The sequence below is a fragment of the Armigeres subalbatus genome, chromosome 3 (genome assembly GCF_024139115.2).
Source record: "Armigeres subalbatus isolate Guangzhou_Male chromosome 3, GZ_Asu_2, whole genome shotgun sequence".
In the NCBI taxonomy this organism is placed as follows: Eukaryota; Metazoa; Arthropoda; class Insecta; order Diptera; family Culicidae; genus Armigeres; species Armigeres subalbatus.
In genome coordinates, this window is record NC_085141.1 from 399,084,820 (window position 1) to 399,107,496 (window position 22,677).

Consider the following 22,677-nt stretch of genomic DNA (forward strand, 5'->3'; position numbering starts at 1 on the left):
TCTTATCGGGCTTATTGAAAGTATCTGCGATTTTTATGAACGGTTGATTTTTAATTCTCGAACTATAACTTTTAAGTTAACCTACAGCCCCAACCGCATTTTAGCGGAACGGCGACGGAAACGGAAAATTTTACAGAAAATATATGAGCTAATTGTCAAATCTACCCTTTTCGTCGCCGTTCCGCTGTATGGCGTGGGGGCCTTAAGGAATCAATTGTTTTTTTTTCAGGAATTTCAAGGTTTGCTCCTAGAAAACTAGAAAAAAATCAATTGTTTTAATTTTTAAACTCTCTTTGCAAATATTTCAACATCTTCAATATCTCCTGGATTTTCTTCAGAAACCATTTTAAGAGCCAGTTCGCGAGAAGCGCGACCCCCTCTTGTATCGATATTCTCCGATTTGGATGAAATTTTCAGGGTTTGTTCATATATGTAAGAGAAGACATTTTTCAAATTTTCAGATTTTTTCATTGAGGGGAAGTGGGGTAAAACGGCCCTTCAAAAAATATTGTTTAAAAATCGCCAAAACCAAAAAAAAGCAATAACTTTGGCAATGAGTGACCGATTTTGTTTAAATTTTGCACTTTTTTTCTACTCAATTAGTACTTTATACCAAGTGGTCAATAGGGTTATAAAGTTATTTACTTTAGGAGAAAATTGACTTTTTCGATAAAAAATGGTCGTTTTTCCAAAGGGAATATTTTTCACCAACAGATCTAGGATAAAAAACTAAACCCGTAAGGCAATTAAGGAACTAAAGAGCTTTCATCCCATATATAATGTAGAAGCGCCAACTCAAGAATTTCTAAGAAAATCGCAATTTTCTGCAACACTGTTAATTCTTAAGAAAGTTCGCACAAATTTTGACCCTACTTAAGTTGATGTTTTCCGATCTGGGGAAAACTGTCCAAACTTTTTTGTCTAAGTTGAAATTAAAAATCAGAATTTTTCATTAGGGGAGTGTAGGGTAAAATAGTCCTTTAAAAATAAATGTAAAAAAATACATCATTTTTTTATGTGAGTTCTAACAGAAAATACATAAGTTTTAAAAAACTGTTTCTTCTTCCTTTCAATTCATCTATATTTTTCGTCTCAATAGATACGTATATCCTTCGCTGATCTATATTAGATAGCAAACTATTTGCAGAACAATTTTGAACAGAAGTAAAATAGGACCAAAATAAGTGCCTTAAACATTAGCACGTCTTTCACAAACTGAAACAAAAATGATCGGATTCGACGAAAGTGCTTGTTGATATTTTCTTTGAATAGGTGGGTACCGGTACTGATGTTGCTTTAACAGCCATGCGAAAAAAAAAACAATTATTCTTAACGGCAAATGAACAATTTCGTAACGTTTAAACATAGCTTGTTGGTGGAGCTACTTCTCAGATTATATTTTTCTTTTGTACCTACTTGCATCAGGTTACCATAGGCTTGTTTTTGTAGCTTGTAACGATTGTGTGGTATTCATAACTCTCTTTCATCCTCCATCATTATCAATTTAAACCAAATTCTGCAAGTTTATTGTGCAAAAACGTCAAACCGTGTACCATTCATATATTTTGAATTACTAACTTTCAAACTGCTAGCTAATATTACAGAGATACAATCTAAACAAAATGTTTGACTGAATGGACTATACCAGTTCTAATCGGGTGTATATATTGAATATATGACAAAAGGTCGAAAGACAAAAGGTCGAAAGGACAAAAGGTCGAAAGACAAAAGGTCGAAGAGACAAAAGGTCGAAAGGACAAAACGTCGAAAGGGACAGAAGGTCGAAAGGACAAAAGGTCGAAAGGGACAAAATGTCGAATAGCACAAAAGGTCTATCCAGAACAAGTTGATAACAAGTTGGGTGTATTCCAAAAGAATTTATGAAATGCGCACTCATCTAATCAATCAAAGTTGAAGAATGAGCAATTTTCAAAGAAGGAGTAATCTATATAGTATTGAAAGATTGTTAATAAGAAATGAATAAGCTTGTATTTTGCAAGACAGAGTTGTCCTATACAGTTGGCAAAAATGCTCTTTTATTTTTCACTATTTCTAACAATTAAATAAAATTCATCCAAAGAGTGCCAATAATACATGAATATCAAGGTTTTTTTTAATGTCACTTCGATCTGTCAGAATAGAGCACGCCGCAGCCACGCCGGTGTATTTGATCGAAGTGACATTTAGAAAACTCAAACATCCATCTATCCACTTATTGAATGAATTTTTTTAATTGTTCAAAATTGTAAAAACAAAAGAGCAGAGTGTTTACTAACTGTGTAGGGCAACTCCAGTTTCATTTTTATTTTTCATTTTATTTCTAATAACTTCATCTGCGTTTGCTTAATGAAGCCTTAAGATGAGGAAAAGCTTGACCTTTGTACCGTTCGACGTTTTGTCCTTTCAACCTTTGGTCCTGTTCGACGTTTTGTCATTTCGACCTTTTGTCCCGTTCGACGTTTTGTCCTTTCGACCTTTTGTCTCTTTCGACCTTTTGTATTTTTCGACCATTTGTCCCTTCGACCTTTTGTCTTTCGGAGTTTTGTCTTTCGACCTTTTGTCCTTTCGACCTTTTGTCTTTCGACCTTTTGTCCCTAACCCTATATATTTTCATGAGTTGGACAATTTTATCTCATAGGTAATGGAATACCCTCGATTCTATGTTTACACAACTGTGTAAAAAACACTCCAAAGTTTAACAAAGTTTCATTCATTTTGCACAATACGGGAGAAACCTTTTTTTTATACAACGAGCTGATTTTTTACAAGGAGAGCGAAACAAGGTAATGCGTATACTATTGAATAGGATAGAGTATCAATTGTCTGGCGATTTGAAAACACACTACTTCAAATTTAATACTTCAAATTTTAGGATACACGTTTCTACACTCATAGATAAAGTATGTAAATTGTAGATCGCTTAATCAATTAATTAAAAGATTACCAAGCAAAACTGTTTTATTCTCGGCTTAATTTACACCACCTGAAAGTGCTTGAGTACCTCAACAAAACTGTGTAGTTGATTGTAAAAAGGATGCCTTAAATATCAGCCTTTTTCTCTTGAAATCTTTGGTAACCTTATATGAACATATTTCCAACCAACCATAAGGTGTGCTTTGCTAAGAAGTAGTACTTGGGTAGTAACAGCTTGCAATACTTTTTGAGAAATCTATCTATTGCTTTTTTCACCGAGGAATAGACTACCGTGTTGAAGTACCAATGTAACAAACAAAGTACCAAAACAAATGTTCTTCCGAATGGATGGAAACTAGCTAAAGCATTGGATTTTGCTTTACGTCGTTCTTGAACCATGCATCGTTCTTGCAATTAAGACGTCACCATGGAGGAACTGGTGGGAATATATTTTGGTGGAACAATAATTTTGAACGGGAGTTTAAGACGGCGCAAAGTTTACAATACCTCTGCCGGAATATTATAGAAATGACATGACTAGTTGACTAGTTCACGTTATTTTTTGAGATTGAGAAATTGTGAAGGATTTAATTGTTGACAGATAGAAAACCATAAAAACACTAAGCTTGGAAGAATTTCGAAGCTAACTAGCAAAATCACTAGATTAGTTGCCAGTTGGGTCGGAATAATCAAATCTAAGAAGTGTGGTTACGATTATCTTGTTTCGTAACATTATTTATATTTGGAGATCTATTTTACCCCTCTCTCCCCATCCCAATATTTTGCCAAATAGTTTCATCTACATATAGAAATAAACCTTGTGAGTTTCAGCCAGATGCTGAAACATCGATAAACATCGATTCTCACAAACTGGCTTGCAAAAAGTGCAATATGCAGAAGTTCATAATTTGATTGATTATTCTTAAGTCGGCGCACTGAAATAAGTTTCAATAAGTTTGATATATGTATATTCTGCTTGAGCTCAAATATAAAAATTTATGAAATTTTGACATTTTATTTTTACAAGGCTATTTTACCCAATTTACCGAAATTGCTCATTTATCGTTAAGAATAATTGTTTTTTGTTCGCATAGATGTAAAAGCAACATCACTACCGGTACCCACATTAATTGTAGCTTATTCAAAAAAAATATCAACAAGCACGTTCGCCGAATTCGTTTTGTTTCAGTTTGCAAGGGCCGTTTTACCCCACTTCCCCTCAATGAAAAAATCTGAAAATTTGCAAAATGTCTTCTCTTACATATATGAACAAACCCTGAAAATTTCATCCAAATCGGAGAACATCGTTGCAACCTCCCTTGGAAAGGGGGTCGCGCTTCTCGCGAACTGGCTCTTAAGTAATTTCTTAAATAATATCTTCTAAAAAATTGAAGCCGAAAAAAATTGAAGGGAAATCTAAAAATGATTGAAACCAGGAAATCCTTTTGTAATTCCTTCAACAATTCTTCCAGGTTTTTTTTCATGTGAGTCAGAAATTTCATCGAAAATTCCCCCATGAATTTATTCTATAATTTCTATAGGGATTTTAACCAGAAGATCCATCCCGAATTTCTTCAGGAACTTTTGTTTTGTGTCTTTATTAGAGAGGCTTGCAGCACTGGGCTGCCTCGTCTCTTAGATTCAGGATCTTCATACAGAAATCCTTTAGGACGTGTTCCAAGAAAATATTTAAGAACTATTTTGAATAATCCCAGACAAAATCCATCGTGAATTCCAGCTGAAGGAACATATCGGAGCAGTCCCTAGAGGATTTTTTTTGAGTATACCTTCAGTAATTCCTGAACATCGAAATAAATTTACGAAACAATTTCCAGAAAAATTTCTTGGAAAATCTATAGAGGGAAACGGAAACTCCTGAAGGCACTGGAAGAAGAAACCGCAGGAGAATTTAAGGAAGAATATCCAGGAGCGAAATTTGGATGCAGTTCCAGGAAAAAAAATGGGAAACTTTCGGAAGGAATTGATGTAAAAGCTTATGTGAAAATTGCCGGGAGAATTTCAAGTATACACACTCAAAAAGAGACTCAAAATTTGGTCATTCATTTTATTGAAAAGATCAGTGATCTAAAAATTTACAGATCTTTCGTTAATATTTCGCTAGTTTATTGGAAACTGTAAATAAAATTACTGAATTTAATAATTTACAGATTACTGTAAAAAATATTACCGATGAAAATGTAAAAAAAAACTGTAGGGACACGGCAGATATTTTCGACTGTTCGTCATAGTCTCGAAAACCAATAAAAGAGACGCTTTTTTGTAAAACTCATACATACCCAATCGTAAGCTCAGGAGAAACGTTCTGCTATAGTGGAGTTCTAGCAAATGTACGTTGCTTTCGTTGGTTTTAGCCCCTACGACGATGGACTGAAATACCTGCCGTGTCCCTATCACCTATATCGGTTAAATACTAAGCTGAAAAATCGGAAAACGCAAACAACTTCGAAAAATCATGGAGGGAACTGATATTGAGTGAGTAGTATTTCCCATTGTCTGCTCGAAATTACCTGAAATCAATACCAGATTTTCAAAACGACTTATCTGTTTTTGTAAACAAAGATTCAAACGTCGATTTGACGAATCTGATAGCATTCTCACTCAAACCAACAATTTTAACAATTTTAATGGAACTTTTTGTAGGAATTCCGGGAAAAATACTTGGAGAAACTTTCCAAAGAACTTCTGGCGCAGCTTCAAGTATTTTTTGGTTGAACCATCGGAAGATTTCCTGGAATAAATTTCGAAGGAATTTATGCAAGAACTTCTGAAGGAAATCATGGAGGAATTCTTTAAGGATTTTCAGGAGGAATTTATGAGAAACTCCTAAGAAACTTCCGGAGAAACTTTTAAAAAAACTTCCGAAGAAATTCTTGGAGGAATTTTGATGGAATTTGTTAGATGTTAATTCCTAGAGAAACTTCCGGAGGAATTCCTGGAGGAACTTCCGAAGGAATACCTGGAGGAACTTCCGGAGGAATTCCTGGAGGACATTCCGGAGAAACTCCTGGAGGAACTTCCGGGGGAATTCCTGGAGGTTCTTCCGGAGGAACTTCCGGAGGAATTCCTGGAGGACCTTCCGGAGGAATTGCGGAGGAACTTCCGAAAGAATTCCTGGAGGAACCTCCAGATGAATTCCTGGAGGAACTTAAGGAGGAATTCCTGGAGGAACTTCCGGAGGAATTCCTGGAGGAACTTCCGGAGGAAAACCTGGAGAAACTTCCGAAGGAAGTCCTGGAGGAACCTCCGGAGGAATTCCTGGAGGAACCTCCGCAGGAATTCCTGGAGGAACCTCCGGAGGAACTTCCAGATGAAATCCTGGAGGAACCTCCGTAGGAATTCCTGGAGGAACTTCCGGAGGAATTCCTGGAGGAACTTCTAGAGGAATTCCTGGAGGAACTTCCGGAGGAATTCCTGGAGGAACTTCCGGAGGATCTTCCGGAGGAATTCCTGGAGGAACTCCCGGAGGATCTTCCGGAGGAATTCCTGGAGGAACTCCCGGAGGATCTTCCGGAGGAATTCCTGGAGGAACTTCCGGAGGAATTCCTGGAGGAACTTCCGGAGGAATTCCTGGAGGAACTTCCGGAGGAATTCCTGGAGGAACTTCCGAAGAATTCCTGGAGGAACTTCCGGAGGAATTCCTGGAGGAACTTCCGGAGGAATTCCTGGAGGAACTTCCGGAGGAATTCCTGGAGGAACTTCCGGAGGAATTCCTGGAGGAACTTCCGGAGGAATTCCTGGAGGAATTCCTGGATGAACTTCCGGAGGAATTCCTGGAGGAACTTCCGGAGGAATTCCTGGAGGAACTTCCGGAGGAATTCCTGGAGGAACTTCCGGAGGAATTCCTGGAGGAACTTCCGGAGGAATTCCTGGAGGAACTTCCGGAGGAATTCCTGGAGGAACTTCCGGAGGAATTCCTGGAGGAACTTCCGGAGGAATTCCTGGAGGAACTTCCGGAGGAATTCCTGGAGGAACTTCCGGAGGAATTCCTGGAGGAACTTCCGGAGGAATTCCTGGAGGAACTTCCGGAGGAATTCCTGGAGGAACTTCCGGAGGAATTCCTGGAGGAACTTCCGGAGGAATTCCTGGAGGAACTTCCGGAGGAATTCCTGGAGGAACTTCCGGAGGAATTCCTGGAGGAACTTCCGGAGGAATTCCTGGAGAAACTTTTGACGAATTCCTTGGGGAACTTCCGGACGAATTTCTGGTGGAACTTCCGGACGAATTTCTGGAGGAACTTCCGGAGGAATTCCTGGAGGAACTTCCAAGAAAATTCCTGGAGGAACTTCCGGAGGAATTCCTGGAGGAACTTCCGGAGGAATTCCTGGAGGAATTTCCGGAGGAATTCCTGGAGGAACTTCCGGAGGAATTCCTGGAGGAACTTCCGGAGGAATTCCTGGAGGAACTTCCGGAGGAATTCCTGGAGGAACTTCCGGAGGAATTTCTGGAGGAACTTCCGGAGGAATTCCTGGAGGAACTTCCGGAGGAATTTCTGGAGGAACTTCCGGAGGAATTTCTGGAGGAACTTCCGGAGGAATTCCTGGAGGAACTTCCGGAGGAATTCCTGGAGGAACTTCCGGAGGAATTCCTGGAGGAACTTCCGGAGGAATTCCTGGAGGAACTTCCGGAGGAATTCCTGGAGGAACTTTCGGAGGAATTCCTGGAGGAACTTCCGGAGGAATTCCTGGAGGAACTTCCGGAGGAATTCCTGGAGGAACTTCCGGAGGAATTCCTGGAGGAACTTCCGGAGGAATTCCTGGAGGAACTTCCGGAGGAATTCCTGGAGGAACTTCCGGAGGAATTCCTGGAGGAACTTCCGGAGGAATTCCTGGAGGAACTTCCGGAGGAATTCCTGGAGGAACTTCCGGAGGAATTCCTGGAGGAACTTCCGGAGGAATTCCTGGAGGAACTTCCGGAGGAATTCCTGGAGGAACTTCCGGAGGAATTCCTGGAGGAACTTCCGGAGGAATTCCTGGAGGAACTTCCGGAGGAATTCCTGGAGGAACTTCCGGAGGAATTCCTGGAGGAACTTCCGGAGGAATTCCTGGAGGAACTTCCGGAGGATTTCCTGGAGGAACTTCCGGAGGATTGCCTGGAGGAACTTCCGGAGGAATTCCTGGAGGAACTTCCGGAGGAATTCCTGGAGGAACTTCCGGAGGAATTCCTGGAGGAACTTCCGGAGGATTTCCTGGAGGAACTTCCGGAGGAATTCTTGGAGGAACTTCCGGAGGAATTCTTGGAGGAACTTCCGGAGGAATTCCTGGAGGAACTTCCGGAGGAATTCCTGGAGGAACTTCCGGAGGAATTCCTGGCGGAACTTCCGGAGGAATTCCTGGCGGAGCTTCCGGAGGAATTCCTGGAGGAACTTCCGGAGGATTTCCTGGAGGAACTTCCGGAGGAATTCCTGGAGAAACTTCCGGAAGAATTCCTGGACGAACTTCCGGAGGAATTCCTGGAGGAACTTCCGGAGGAATTCCTGGAGGAACTTCCGGAGGAATTCCTGGAGGAACTTCCGGAGGAATTCCTGGAGGAACTTCCGGAGGAATTCCTGGAGGAACTTCCGGAGGAATTCCTGGAGGAACTTCCGAGGAGTTCCTGGAGGAAATTTCGAAGGAATTGCTGGAGGAACTTCCGGAGGAATTCCTGGAGGAACTTCCGGAGGAATTCCTGGAGGAACTTCCGGAGGAACTTGCGGAGGAATTCCTGGAGGAACTTCCGGAGGAATTCCTGGAGGAACTTCCGGAGGAATTCCTGGAGGAACTTCCGGAGGAATTCCTGGAGGAACTTCCGGAAGAATTCCTGGAGGAACTTCCGGAGGAATTCCTGGAGGAGCTTCCGGAGGAATTCCTGGAGAAACTTCCGGAGGAATTCCTGGACGAACTGCCGGAGGAATTCCTGGAGGAACTTCCGGAGGAATTCCTGGAGGAACTTCCGGAGGAATTCCTGGAGGAACTTCCGGAGGAACTTCCGGAGGAATTCCTGGAGGAACTTCCGGAGGAATTCCTGGAGGAACTTCCGGAGGAATTCCTGGAGGAACTTCCGGAGGAATTCCTGGAGGAACTTCCGGAGGAATTCCTGGAGGAACTTCCGGAGGAATTCCTGGAGGAACTTCCGGAGGAATTCCTGGAGGAACTTCCGGAGGAATTCCGGAGGAACTTCCGGAGGAATTCCTGAAGGAACTTCCGGAGGAATTCCTGGAGGAACTTCCGGAGGAATTCCTGGAGGAACTTCCGGAGGAATTCCTGGAGGAACTTCCGGAGGAATTCCTGGAGGAACTTCCGGAGGAATTCCTGGAGGAACTTCCGGAGGAATTCCTGGAGGAACTTCCGGAGGAATTCCTGGAGGAACTTCCGAAGGAATTCCTGGAGGAACTTCCGAAGGAATTCCTGGAGGAACTTCCGAAGGAATTCCTGGAGGAACTTCCGAAGGAATTCCTGGAGGAACTTCCGGAGCAATTCCTGGAGGAACTTTCGGAGGAATTCCTGCAGGAGCTTTCGGAGGAATTTCTGGAGGAACTTCTGGAGGAGCTTCCCAGAGTACTTTCGGTGGAATATCTCGAGGTATGTCCAGAGGAATTTCTTAATGAACTTCCTAACGAACTTGTGGAGGAGCTTCCTGAGGAATTCGTTGAAGAACTTTTGAAGAACTCCGTGGAAATTTTGGTGCTTGAAACTGATTCACGCCGACAGATGAAAATGATCTATCACGCCGCCGCCAGTAAAATTTCGATCGGCTCACAGGTCTACTCAAAAACCGCTTCAGAGTTTCTATCGGCGAAGTTTTCAAGTAGGGAACAAGACACGTATCTGTTGATACGAATAATTGTAGTGAAAATAAATATTAGAAGAAAATGTGATTATTATTTGTTATCAGTATTTTTTTCTTACTGAGGAGTCCTGTGTACTCCGAGTGGTGCGAAGGGCTGACTTTAAAGGTCTCCATGCTGGGAAATTGCCTGCTATCGCCTTATGGTGACTATACAATTGGGTCCTAAAATGAAGAATCGATATTCGATTTTCTTTCAGGGAACGATAAAGGTAATCATCCTGAACGCGTCAGTTTTTCTTTCGATTCAAAAATCGAAAAGAACATTGTTTAATTTGAAATTAAAAAATAGATGAAAAATGCTTCCTCGACATTTTTGGTCTTGTTTGACGTACGGAATAATATGATTCAAACGCACTTGCAAAACACTGCAGGGCAATTGACTCAACCTTTGACAGTTAATATATGGGCCTGACGTTTTGGGCTGATGGTTCATTCGTTCTGAAATGTTGCACAGCCCAAAATTTGCCTTAAAATGTCTTAAACACAAAAATATTATTTTTACTAATTTAGAGTTTTATCAGAATTTTTATAACATCGGTTCAGGTATTCTTGACCGATGCACTATAGTTTGCAACCATAAAAGAGGCAGGGCTTTAGGACCCAATTAAGCCACAAATCGGCCATAATAGAAACCACATTCTTTTTCCAGTAATTTTGCACGAATTGAGAGCAAAGCGTCAGACGCACCAAGACCGGTGAATGATCTTAGTTCTGAAATTAGGTGAAGTGGCCGAGCGCAAGCTAGCCGGATGGATTATAGGAAGTCGACCCAAGAGGTCTTGGGTGACGACCCCGAGGTGCGGTCATTAGGGGTGGAAGTGACCCTCAAGTGCAAGCAACTGAACGAGGTCACGATCGCGGACGACGTCGTTTCTGCCGTCAGAGAGTAGTGTGGTACAGAGGTCGAGAAGACTCCATAGTGACCATTTAGCAATGGGCATTAAGGTCAACTACGGTGTGCAGCATCCGAGGGCGGGAAATCTCTGTCAGGACCGTGGGTGGAGGACCAATCACTTCGACAGCGAAGTTTTCACCGTGGCCCTAGGGCTGGCAGCCAACACTGACAGTCTGAGTGGGGATGCGCTGGTAGCTGTCCTAACACGCGCGTGCGACGCCACCATGCCAAGGATAGCCCTGTCGAGAAACCCGATATATTGCTGAAGTGCCGAGATTGCATCTCTTCGATCAGCCTAGGCCACTCCTGACGGAATCCAATTTTTAAAGTACTCGTGTTTTCAAGGGCACACCATTCGATACGGCAGCAACGCACAACTGTCATTTTTATTTTTTCAGTTTTGCTGCGTCGCAGCATGCGTGAGAAAATAAAAATGACAGTTGTGCGTTGCTTCCGTATCGAATGATGTGCCCTTGAAAACGCGAGTACCTTGAAAATTGGATTCCGTCAGGAGTGACCTTAAGACTAGACGAAGGGTACAACGTGCCTGCTAAATTGACCCTCAACAAGGCCATTAAGTGCATCAAGAAAGCATGTTTCGACAACCTGTGCGAGGTAGCCAATGCGAATCCGTGGGGTGACACCTACATGATTGTGAAGGCCAAACCAGAGGGGGCTCTTCATACCCCGAGCGGTAGCAGGATAGGTTGGCGAGGTTTATCAAGGTACTTTTCCCGTACCGTCCCATGCGTCCCTGGTCTCATGCTAATTCCCTGGCATCGAACAAGGCTCAAGGCAGCAATCATTGCTAACCCGAACATGTTCAGACTGGCTATGCAGAGATGCCTCGATGAGTGTAGTTTTACCCTGAGACGAGACCTTCAAAAACGCCTTCATTTTCCTTGTTTTGACACTTGTTCTTCTTTTCATCACAGTTGATTATCGACGCTCAATTGAGTGTTTCACCTAAATCCCGGGTAGAATCTTCTGAGCACAATAAAAGTGTGTGCAATTTACGAATTTGTAAACTTATTTTTATAAGATTTTCCTAACGGGAATAAAACACATATAACACAACAGCGCAAGCTGGGATGCCATCGCGCTCTCGTTACACAGACTAAGCCTGCCGGTGGGTATGTACCGAGTTGCCGGTCAGAAAAGCGTTCCTATTACTGCAGGAGTTACGCAAGTTTTAACGCTGGGCTTGGTATTATGGAACCTTATGTACGACGGGGTTCAGAAACTAAAGTTTCCTCCGGGTGTCACAACCGTCAGTCGGTATAACAGGCAGTGATTCATGTGGATGTGCACGGTTGTTTGCGAAAACCCATTAATGGGTGAAAAAACACCCATTTTCGGTAGAAGTGTCTCTCCCCATTTAATGGGTAAATCCAGTTTACTCATTAATGGGTAAAAGAGGTTTCCGTCAATAAATGGGTATTATTTTACCCATCGAGCAAAAACAAATTTGATTCAAAATGGGTAAATAAATACCCATTTTTGAAAACGAATTTGTCTCGCTGAAAGCGAGTTTTTCCTAATTTATCAGAAATTTTTCATGTGAAATAAAAATCAGTAAAATTTAAATTTTATTCAACAAATGTATCTACAAAAAGTCAGTACATGCATATCAGATCCTTCTTTATGATCTCTTTTCGGATGCTCCGCAACCAGAGCTGATTATCTTGTCATATGCCCTGTATGCTGTTTCCGGATGCTGGTCCGCTTCCAACAGGGTTCATTTTCTCGAGGGTAGATCAGGTCAAAAATCATTAGCCTGTACGGTAAGATTTGATTTTATAATACTAAGATAAATATTATTAGAAGATTTAATACAAGGACTTACTTTTTCTGGACTTTCCTTTTACGTTCCTGAATTATGATTATTGCGGGTTGTCCAGACTGGAATGTAGAATGGAAATACTTTTTTCCGGTATTCCGATACCCGCTGACCTGTATGATATAGTGAATTTTAATAATATGTTTGAATATTATATGAAAATGTCGCATACCTACGATTACGAGCGAAGGAACTGGAGACACATGAATTCGTAAGTGATTACAACTATTTTTTCACCCATTAATGGGTAAAAAAATTCACATTTTTTAACGTCGAATATATTTTTATAATGGGTATTTTTTAACCCATTGCATGATTGAGAAATTCCCCCATTTTGTGACAGATAGTAATGGTATTTGAAAATGGGTGTTTTTTCACCCATCAATGGGTTTTCGCAAACAACCGTGTGAGTAAAGTCGCGATCATATCAAAGCGAAGTTTGAAGCTCCTTGGGGTCATAATAGACGACCTTCGCCAGCCATGTCGACTATGCGTGCAAGCGGACTTCGACTGCTGCAGAGTGAGCATCCAAGTAAGCCTCGCATGGTATGTCAGAAGTGAGAACCTAAGTACCTAAGTCCCACACGGTGCGTTAGCGTGTTTCAGAGGGTGTGTCACAGAGAGCACCCAAGTAAGCCTCATACGGGATGAGTGCCTGTGTGAATGTGAATAAGCGAGTATAGTAAGTACTGCATATCCCCCAGAAGTAATTCTGGAAGGCAGTTCCTGGCGGAGCCCAAGGTGAGTATGGTCGGTATTACCTTTACTGGTCGAGTCCGACCCTCCAGTGCACATGGCAACTACTAAGCACGTGTACTGGGTCATACGTAAATGCATTCTTTCTTGTGAAAAAAAAGTAGGAGATGTAATGCCAATGAAGAAGAAGGTGTTCTAGTGAATTCAATTTCGTAGAATTAAAATTATAGCTGCCCAATCCAAGTATATTACTTAGTATATCAATTTATTGACCTTTTATTGAACGAAATAAAAGAAAACATGAATCACCGAAAAAACAAAAATCGGCAAAGTTTTGTTAAAATGCCATTTCTTTTTCTCTGCTTTACACCAATAATTGCGGTAGTGTTCCTATAGTTCCGAGTCCCATATGAGAACAATGGGACCAATAATTGCAGGTATCATGTAATAATGGATTCTGTTGCGATTGGATCAATCTTCGTTTGAAACATAGTTGATGAGCTTTGGAGTGCACACTTAGGGCAAGTAGAATAAAATACGTTCACCATCTCTGGAAGGTTTTTCCCTTCGCCAAAAGGTCCTCTAGTTTGCCTACTTCGGTTGCTCACTTCACATCTTTCGAGCGATATCAGCGGTAGGAATGAAGATTTGAATCTGTAAGATAATGGTATTTGGGGGTAATCAAGATTGACCACTAGGAAAGGGTATTGGTCGAACCGAATTTTAGCCAGCGACCGTTCGAGTGTCCCCTAAGAAGCAAATCGAGAATTAGTCTGGCAAATAGAACTCGACCGGGGGTCTTCCGAATACTGGAAGTGGCGTTTAAACCACCGATTTTTAAAATACCTCTGAACGATTTGCTAACGGTTATACAATACAAATTGCAATAATGTATATAAATTGTGTAAGAATATGATGAACTTTTTCACCAAGATGCTAACAAGGGTTCTAAAGGCCACTGTACCGGGTGCTTTGTTGTATTATCGTAGAAAGCGTAGGGTGTGAAGAATGTTTTCAAGTCTCAATGTCTCAAAAGTTTAGTATTCAATAAATTCTATTAGACTTTTCAAAACAGTTTTAAAAACAATGAAAACATAATACAAATGAATAATTTTGGAGAAACACTACTGATGGATCTAGCACCACCCAATGAGGGCCGCTCCTTTTGTAAACACTCTTCGTTTAATCGCTTGGCCGGTCCCATGCAGCCTGCGTAACTCATCACATAGGCAATGTAGTTCTGCTCGAAAGTTCCCCTAACAAGGCTTGATCCGGGGCCGGTCGCAAATACGGCTACATCCTCCCCTCCATGCGTTTCATCACTTAGGTAAAACCCTGATAGATGATGGTAATTCACAGCAGATCGATCCATAGTTTCCACTGGAATCCAAGTGCCTAAGTTAGACAGCTGGTCTGAGGTACCGTTGACGCGATGTGTTTTAAACCCCGGTCCGTTCGCGTACGATATCGTTTCGTACGGCTCCTTGTCCGGACGGCTCGCAAACCCTGCATAATAGAGAATATATTTTTTACAAGATCTTCCAATATAAACATGCAATATTTACCTAAAATGTCATTACCCCTATCTGGATACCCGTTGAACGTCATCGAGTGCGAATGGTCAGCTGTGATCATAATAAGGGTGTCATCCAAGTTAACCATCCCCAATGCCCGTTCAACAGCGCGATCCAGTTCGACCACCTCACGCAGCGCCAAATGCGCATGGTTCTGATGATGGCCATGATCGATTCTTCCACCTTCAACCATCAACACAAATCCCTCCGAATGCTTTCGCTTCAGTACCCTAATTGCCTTTTCAGTCATATCTGCCAATGATGGTTCTCCTTCTTCACTCGTATCCCGTACCCGTTCGAATGACATGTGGTTATCAGCGAACAGTCCCAAGAGGTAGTCCAAATCATCTACCTCAGCGTCCATCAACTCGGCCGTGTTCCAAACGTAAGCCGCTGACGACCCAGCCTTGCTTAATAACCAATCCTTCACCAAGTTTCGGCCATCTTCTCTAACACAGGTGTTATCAACGGCTCCAGTCAGCGTGAACGTCGGCTTCGTATGTTCCGGAATTGATGCACCGAACGGAGATCGACCACCACCCAAAATTACGTTCATCTTACTTCCAGGAGCATTCTCCACCAACTGTCGAGCGATGTCTTTGGTTTTATTTCGCGCATTCGACGGAATTTTACTCTCACACTCCCAACTTCTGTCCGAGGAATGTGCGTACGTTGCCGCTGGAGTTGCATGTGTAACTGTAGTCGTAGTCACGATCCCGGTACGTTTACCCACGGCCTGCGCCCACTCCATAATATTCGAAACGCTTGTGGCCAGCTCGTTGTCCACCGTTGCTGAGTAGTCGACCCCGATGTATCCGGACTTGGTCTTCACCCCGGTAAACATGGCCGTAGCCGTGCCTGCCGAATCCGGCACCTGCCGATCTGTGTTGTACGTCTTCGAGAAGCCCGTATTCTCAAAGTGATCGAAGCTTAGGTTTTCCTCCTCGCCCGATCGGCCCGCCAGTTGACCTTTGTAAATGCGCCCGGTGCTGAGGGATGCAATGCCCATGCCATCGCCGATGAAGATGATCACATTCCGCGCAACTCCTGCGCCATTCACCCTGTGTGGTTCGTACTGGAGAACTCGCTTCAGGTAGGATTCGGCATGCTGGCGCCAGAACAGCGCATCTATAAAAAAAATTAAAGCGAAATGTTCATGACGACGAATGTAGTTTATCAAAAAATAGCGAAATGGCAATATTCATCCACGATTCTTCTATGCAATCCCTAGATTCTCCAATCGAATCTGGATATTTTCAATATACAAATGTTTCACTAGTCTACAATTGTATATGTTACTCACCATCCTTGTTGGGTGATTTGAACACACCACCAATAACTACACTAATATCACAGATAAGAAGCCCCAAAAAGCTAAAAAGTACCAATTTCCATAGGATGAACATTATTCTTGAGGGGTGTAAAACTGTTTCAAATGCTAACAGGTTTATGAAATTCATTAAAGAAATTCAAACATAGAAACACTAATCCATTATTTTTAAGTTGTGAAAACAATTTCAAAGGACAACGGCTATGGTGGTCTCAAAATCCTTCCGTAACGTCTTTCAACGACTACAAGCCACCCCAGCAATGCGAGGACTTAAATATTAAAGCTTACATAGTGTACAGTATGTCCATAACAGAGAAGTTAATTTTTATTCCCCCAATAAATCTTTCCATGAAAGATTCACCGTGAGTAGCACGTGATCAATAAAACTTTTGTGCTGAAGTAAGATTTAGTGTTTTAGTGGTCGCGTGTGATTGCTTCTCCGTTTGAAAGCGCTGTTGCTGATTAACTAGTGATCGGCCGGCGGCTGACATAGGATTGATATCTGTCAAAGCAGTGCATCATTCCTTCTTCCAGCAGCAATTTGCTATCACGAAGTTAGAATAAATACATTGATTACAGTATGCGTATTTTGTCTTGTTTAGGTTTATTTCAATTTATTGCAACGCTTTGATTATTTTATTGTGGTGTCATTCAAATCAAACACAAAAATCTCCGACTAACACATGTGGTCGTAGTTTATTCAAGAAAATGAATTAGCTCTTTTTTAGTGGAATGTAGTTTATTGTTTTTCGAGAGGCAATCGCCGTCGATTATATCGCAGCACAAAGTGTTTTCGGAGTAAAATGATAGATTTGTACTGTTGTACGATAAAGGCAAAATAAATCATATCATATTAAATTGAATCACTTTGGAATCCAAATTCAGAACTACATAACGCTTTCAAGGGCGCATAACTCCAAAAGCAAACGACAAGTAAAATCTAAAAGCAGTTTTTCACCCTTGCTCACTTGCAGCATACGCGAAATAGTAATTTGTGCAACAAGTTGCAAAAAGATGATTTTTTCAGCACGAGTTGTACGTAATTATGTACTACGAGTGCTGAAAAAATCGATTTGGCAACGAGTTGCACGTACGCTATTTTTTGCAATGACGAAAAATGGACTGTAATGAATCTGTAAATCTGTTCCAAAATTGTACAGTTTAATTTACTCCACATGATCATTCTTCTCAATAAATTATGTTGCTACAGATTCTATGTTACCGTGCCACATTGCATAGTTCTATAAGCCGTGAAGCGATAGATGTAGTTGCCTTTGGAATTGTTTGATGTCATGTCCATCAAACTATTACATTTATTACGCGACGCAGAGAATACACTGTTTGAACACTTACCCAAGCTAATTCAGCAAAATGTGGTCATGTAACTACTGTTCTGATGTTGGTTTTTCATTATAGCACCAAATGAGTGTTATAATGAATATTATGCAACCCATTTGAGTTGCATAATGTTCATTAAAGCACTCATTTCGTTGGTATGGAAAAGTAGGCCATTTTATAATTCGAAGACGAACTGTAAACCAGATATTATGATCAAGAATTGCAAGGTTTTCAGATGTGCTAATCGCCAATACATTTACATTTATGCGAGCAAAAACGCAAGATGAGGGCTATCACGGCCATTATTGTAGCAGCCATTTTTAGACTGTGTCGTAATTCACCTTAAGCCTCATGCCGAGCTATTGCGTCCCTTGAAACAAGAGATGATCTACTTCCTTGCCTTAAGGTCACTCCTGACGAATCCAAGTTTAAAAGTGCTCGCGTTTTCGGGTGCGTGAAATAATAAAAATGACAGTTGTGCGTTGCTTCTGTATCGAGTGGTGTGCCCCCGAAAACGCGAGCACTTTTAAACTTGGATTCCGTCAGGAGTGACCTTAAACCGAAAAGAGCGGGCCATCTGTAATAAAGTCATTTGGCATTGGGTCATTTGGCATAATTGTGAACTACGTCAAAAGTGAGGATCGTTTGGCATAACGGACATGCTGAAAAAACTCCGGAATGGTGAATAACACAGGTCGATAATAACATTATAAGACATAATCATTTCTTAGAAAACATGCTTTAGACGAGTATGAAGCAATGATAATTGTTTTCTCAATATTGGATTCTTTGTTTCTATCGTGACGCGTTTGCCTGGTGGATGTGATTCCTTCTTTAAAAGTAGGCACTTGCCCGGAATGAGGCAATGGTGGAAGTGAATCCTTCTTTTAAAGTAGGCGCTTTGACAGTAGGCATTTGCTCGGAATAAGGCAATGATGGATGCGATTAATTCTTTAACACTTACGCACCTGACCCTTAATTTCATGGAAAACTAAATTTTTAAAATGATGGTTCTCAGCAGGCTTGCATCGGAATTCGGTTCTGTTTTCTGTAATCGATCACAAAACTCCTGTAGTTTCATGGACATTTGTCTTCTTTTTGAAAATGGACATGGTTCCGGAGATATTGATAGGAGTACTGGTCCTTCACGGTCCGGAAAAATGGCCACTGACTGGTCAAGCTGGAAACACGTCTAACGACTATTGTCATGTTAAACTTCATGATTTTGCAAAACAAGTTCATGGGAATATGTTCTGAGGGTATTCGGTCTATCTGTTTACATTCCGGAATGCCCTGGAATGCTTATTCCCTGGGGGAAGTGGCCACTTTTCGATCAATTTCGAAACCAGGCTTGCAACGGCTTTTCCTGTCCCGAATGGCATTACCCCGAAGACCACCTCCCCGAATGGGACACTACCCCGAAATCCATTACCCCTTTGCAAAGAATAAAAAAATACAGTTACTCAGAGGAATGCATTAAAGATTCTATTTAACCAACAGTTTTGGTTTTTCGTCTAATTAACTTAAACTGTCATTATAGTTACCCCATCATAACCTAGAAAAGTACTTTTCTATAAAAAATGAGTAAGAGAGCCTTCATTCAATACAACGCTTTTTTCCAGTGACTAATTTTTGAAAATTTAGTTAGCAGCCACAGGATATGATACCTTCTTCAAATGGACGCGTTTGCCCGGTATAAGACACACAGAAGCAATAATACCTTTTTAAAAGTAACGCGTCTGTCCGATACATGGCAAACAGAGATGATGCCTTTTTTAGGTAAACGCGACTTCTCGAAGACCAACAAGATCTCTCTTTCTCTCTCACACACACCCTTACTCATTCACTTCGTCTGCATCACTAATTATTACTCACTCACCCACTCTTATTCATTCACCCAGTCTTAGGTACTCACTCGTTTATTTTTACTTATTCATTTACTCTCAATCATTCGCTCACTCTTACTCACTCACTCTTACTCACTCACTCACTCACTCTTAGTCACTCATTTACTCACTCTTGCTAAATCGCTCATTCGTACCACTCACTCACTTTTACTCTCTCACTCACTCTTACTTGCTCATAATATCTTACTCATTCATTCACTCTAACTCACTCAATTTTACTCATACACTCATTCTTACCTACTTACTCACTCGCTTCCTTTTACTCACTTACTAACTCTAACTCACTCACTTACTCTTACTCTCTACCTTCCTCTTAATCACTCATTCACTCTTGCTCACTCGCTCATTCATACCACTCGCGCACTTTTACTCGCCCACTCACTCTGACATGCTCATTATAACTTACTTGTTCACTCCCCTTTACTCACTCACTCCTACTCACTCTTACCCACTCACTCACTTTTACCTACTCACTCACTCTTGCTCATTCACTCACTCTTGCTCATTCACTCACTCTTACTCACTCACTCTTATTTACTTACTCACTCATTCACTTTTACTCACTAATTCATTTTCTTTTGCTTATTCACTCACTTTTACTCACTCTCACTCAATCAATAACTCTTACTCACCCAGTCGTCGATTCCAAGTCCACGCTCCATCCAAAATCCGTTGCTTTTATTACAGCAACCAAGAAACAACTTCTACCTTGTTCCCCTTGTAGCTATGCATAATCTCCACCTACCCTTCAGGACTCTTGAAGGGTGCGGGTGTGGGGTGTGGAACGGGATTTTACGGAGTAAGAATATACTTAGTCCTATACTGCATTGAAACAGTACCAGGCGAAGGGCAAACTGTTGTTCATTCATATGAATTCCGAATAAACTTTCATTGAGTATTTTTTATTGATGTGATTTATAAACTATATATAATAACGACTGATGCGGGGTACTGGCCCATTCGGGGTAGTGTCCCTTAGGGTTAATGGCATTCGGGATAGAGAATCATTCGGGGTAGTGGCGTTCGGGGTAATGACATTCCCTAGTAGCACACATGTTCCACATAGGTTACTGCAATTTTTATGAGAACAGATTTAGTCACGATAAAGTAACCATTTTTGTCTTATTTGTGCTGCTCTGGGTTATGGGTAATGGAATTATGGGTAGTGGATCAAGATCTTACAAATTAAGTACATAGGAATGCGTTCGGAGGGTATTTGGGACATATTATCATATGCCGGGAGGCCTCGGAATCTTGTATTCTTAGTTGTTTAGCAAAATCATGAAGTTTGATACGTCGCAAGCCCGGTTTCAGAACTAATATTAAAATGATCATTTACTCATGGGAACCAAGATTCCAGGGTGCTCCGGAATGTGATAAGACGGACCAAATATCCTCAGAACACATTTCTATGGCCTTGATCTGCAAAATCATGAAGTTTAATACGTCCCAAGCCAGGTTTCAGAATTGATCAAAAAGTGGCCACTTCCCTCAGAAAACCAACATTCCAGGGTGTTCTGGAATGTGACTAGATGGACAGGATACCCTCAGCACATTTCTATTAATTAATAAAATAAAATATCTCGGTTTGGTACAGGCGGATCATCGTGCAGTAGACAGAGCTCACATAACACGATTTTTGATGTTTTGTAGATTGTTTGTGACTTCGAAATTGACGAATGACAAACAAATAAAGGGCATTTAGGTAAAACGAGGTTTTGCAGCTTCGTGTAGTGAACTTAACCATCTCTACATGATTCCTCAGAAAGTTCTATTGAATTTATTCGCGTTATGGACAATTTTTTTTTCAATGTGCGCTGTTGTGAGCCGCTCTCATCATGAAGAACAGACGCTCAGTAAGATTTGCACCTCCGGAGAGGAGCAAACCCCCTCTTCTCTGTCAGCATACGACCAAAGCTCCCACCGGGGTTGGTTACCCGATCTTCCCTAAGGTTGCGCCACGGTGAGGTTCGCCGACTTTTTTGAAAATGTACACAGCACTACCTCACCAATATTTTCCACGGGCAACATGCAGTCATCTCCTACATACGACTTAAATTTCCCCCTCTAGCTGTAAGACATAGTGAAGTGCTGAACGCCTTGAGGAATCTGGATACCACAAAAGGGCCCGGTGTTGACAACATCCCTCCACTTTCCTTGAAAGAGTGTGCAGAATCACTGCAAACTCCGTTGACGCTAATTTTTAATCGGTCCTTGAATGAGCGCACATTCCCCGCCGCATGGAAGATTGTTTCAATAACGCCAATTTTCAAGGCGCCAATTTTTAGTACAGAAATCTCCATACGCAGCGTCTCGACAGTTCATCTCTGATTCTCAACATGGTTTCGTCAAGCATCGCTCGACCAGAACAAACCTAATGACGTACGTGAATTTCTTTTCGACGGAATTTGAAAATCTGCACCAAGTTGATGTCATATACTTCGATTTTTCGAAAGTGTTTGACAAGGTTCCATACGATTGACAAGCTTAAGTACATTGGCTTCCCCGATTGGATAACTGGATGGCTACATTCTTATTTATCAGGAAGAACAGCATCTGTGAAAGTCAACGGAGCAAGTTCCCGCAACTTTAGCATCATGTCAGGTGTCCCACAAGGTAGTGTGCTGGGACCACTGATTATCATCTTGTTTGTGAACGATTTGTGCTTCCGTTTGAAATCATGTCACCTGCTATACGCCGATGATCTAAAAATATACAAGGTAATATCTCCACATCCCGACTGTCAGGCTCTCCAGAACGATATCAAAGAACTTCAAAGATGATGCACGAAAAACGGAATGGAGCTCAATGCAGGAGCTTAATGAAAGGTCTAGTATAAATAAAACCTTTAGCTTTGTGGAACCTCGTTTTACCGAAGCTTAGTGGGAACAGCTGTTATCGATTTTAGCAAATATCAATTTCTCAACTTCCAAAACGGCTTGTGCTATCAGTTTTTGTCCAAATGACCAACTTTTTGGAGAATACAAAATTCCTAGGCTAGAATCGAATAAACGGTGTGGAGCAAAATCTATTTTTGGATCACCCAAGCAATATTTTAAATGAAATTGGCTGAAAGAAACATTCTCAATAATGGCCTGAATCCGATAAATAGCAGCAGTCCTCCGTACAACGAAGTGATACAAAGTTCCCTGAAAGCCATCGTCGGTTGCAAATACATTAATGGCATCGCAGAGGCAAGCACAAAACCCATACGGATATATAGGTATAATTATCATAAGGCGTACACGGTGATGTCCAAGAGTCCAAATTCAAGAATGGCCGAATAAGCAGCTTAAGCCAAGTCCTTAGATCCGTGATCTGTTGGTAACTCTTATACC

At 41.6% G+C, this 22,677-nt stretch overlaps 1 protein-coding gene across 1 annotated transcript; it reads right to left on the bottom strand.

The window, feature by feature from the left end:
* Window positions 1-13,971: 13,971 nt before the first annotated feature.
* On the bottom strand, window positions 13,972-16,318 carry LOC134224023 (alkaline phosphatase 4-like). The gene is made up of 3 exons (XM_062703263.1): window positions 16,068-16,318; window positions 14,756-15,892; window positions 13,972-14,696 (listed from the first exon to the last, which is right to left on the bottom strand). The coding sequence occupies exons 1-3, from the start codon at window positions 16,222-16,224 to the stop codon at window positions 14,257-14,259; spliced, it is 1,734 nt and encodes a 577-aa protein (XP_062559247.1). The 5' UTR covers window positions 16,225-16,318; the 3' UTR covers window positions 13,972-14,256.
* Window positions 16,319-22,677: the final 6,359 nt, after the last annotated feature.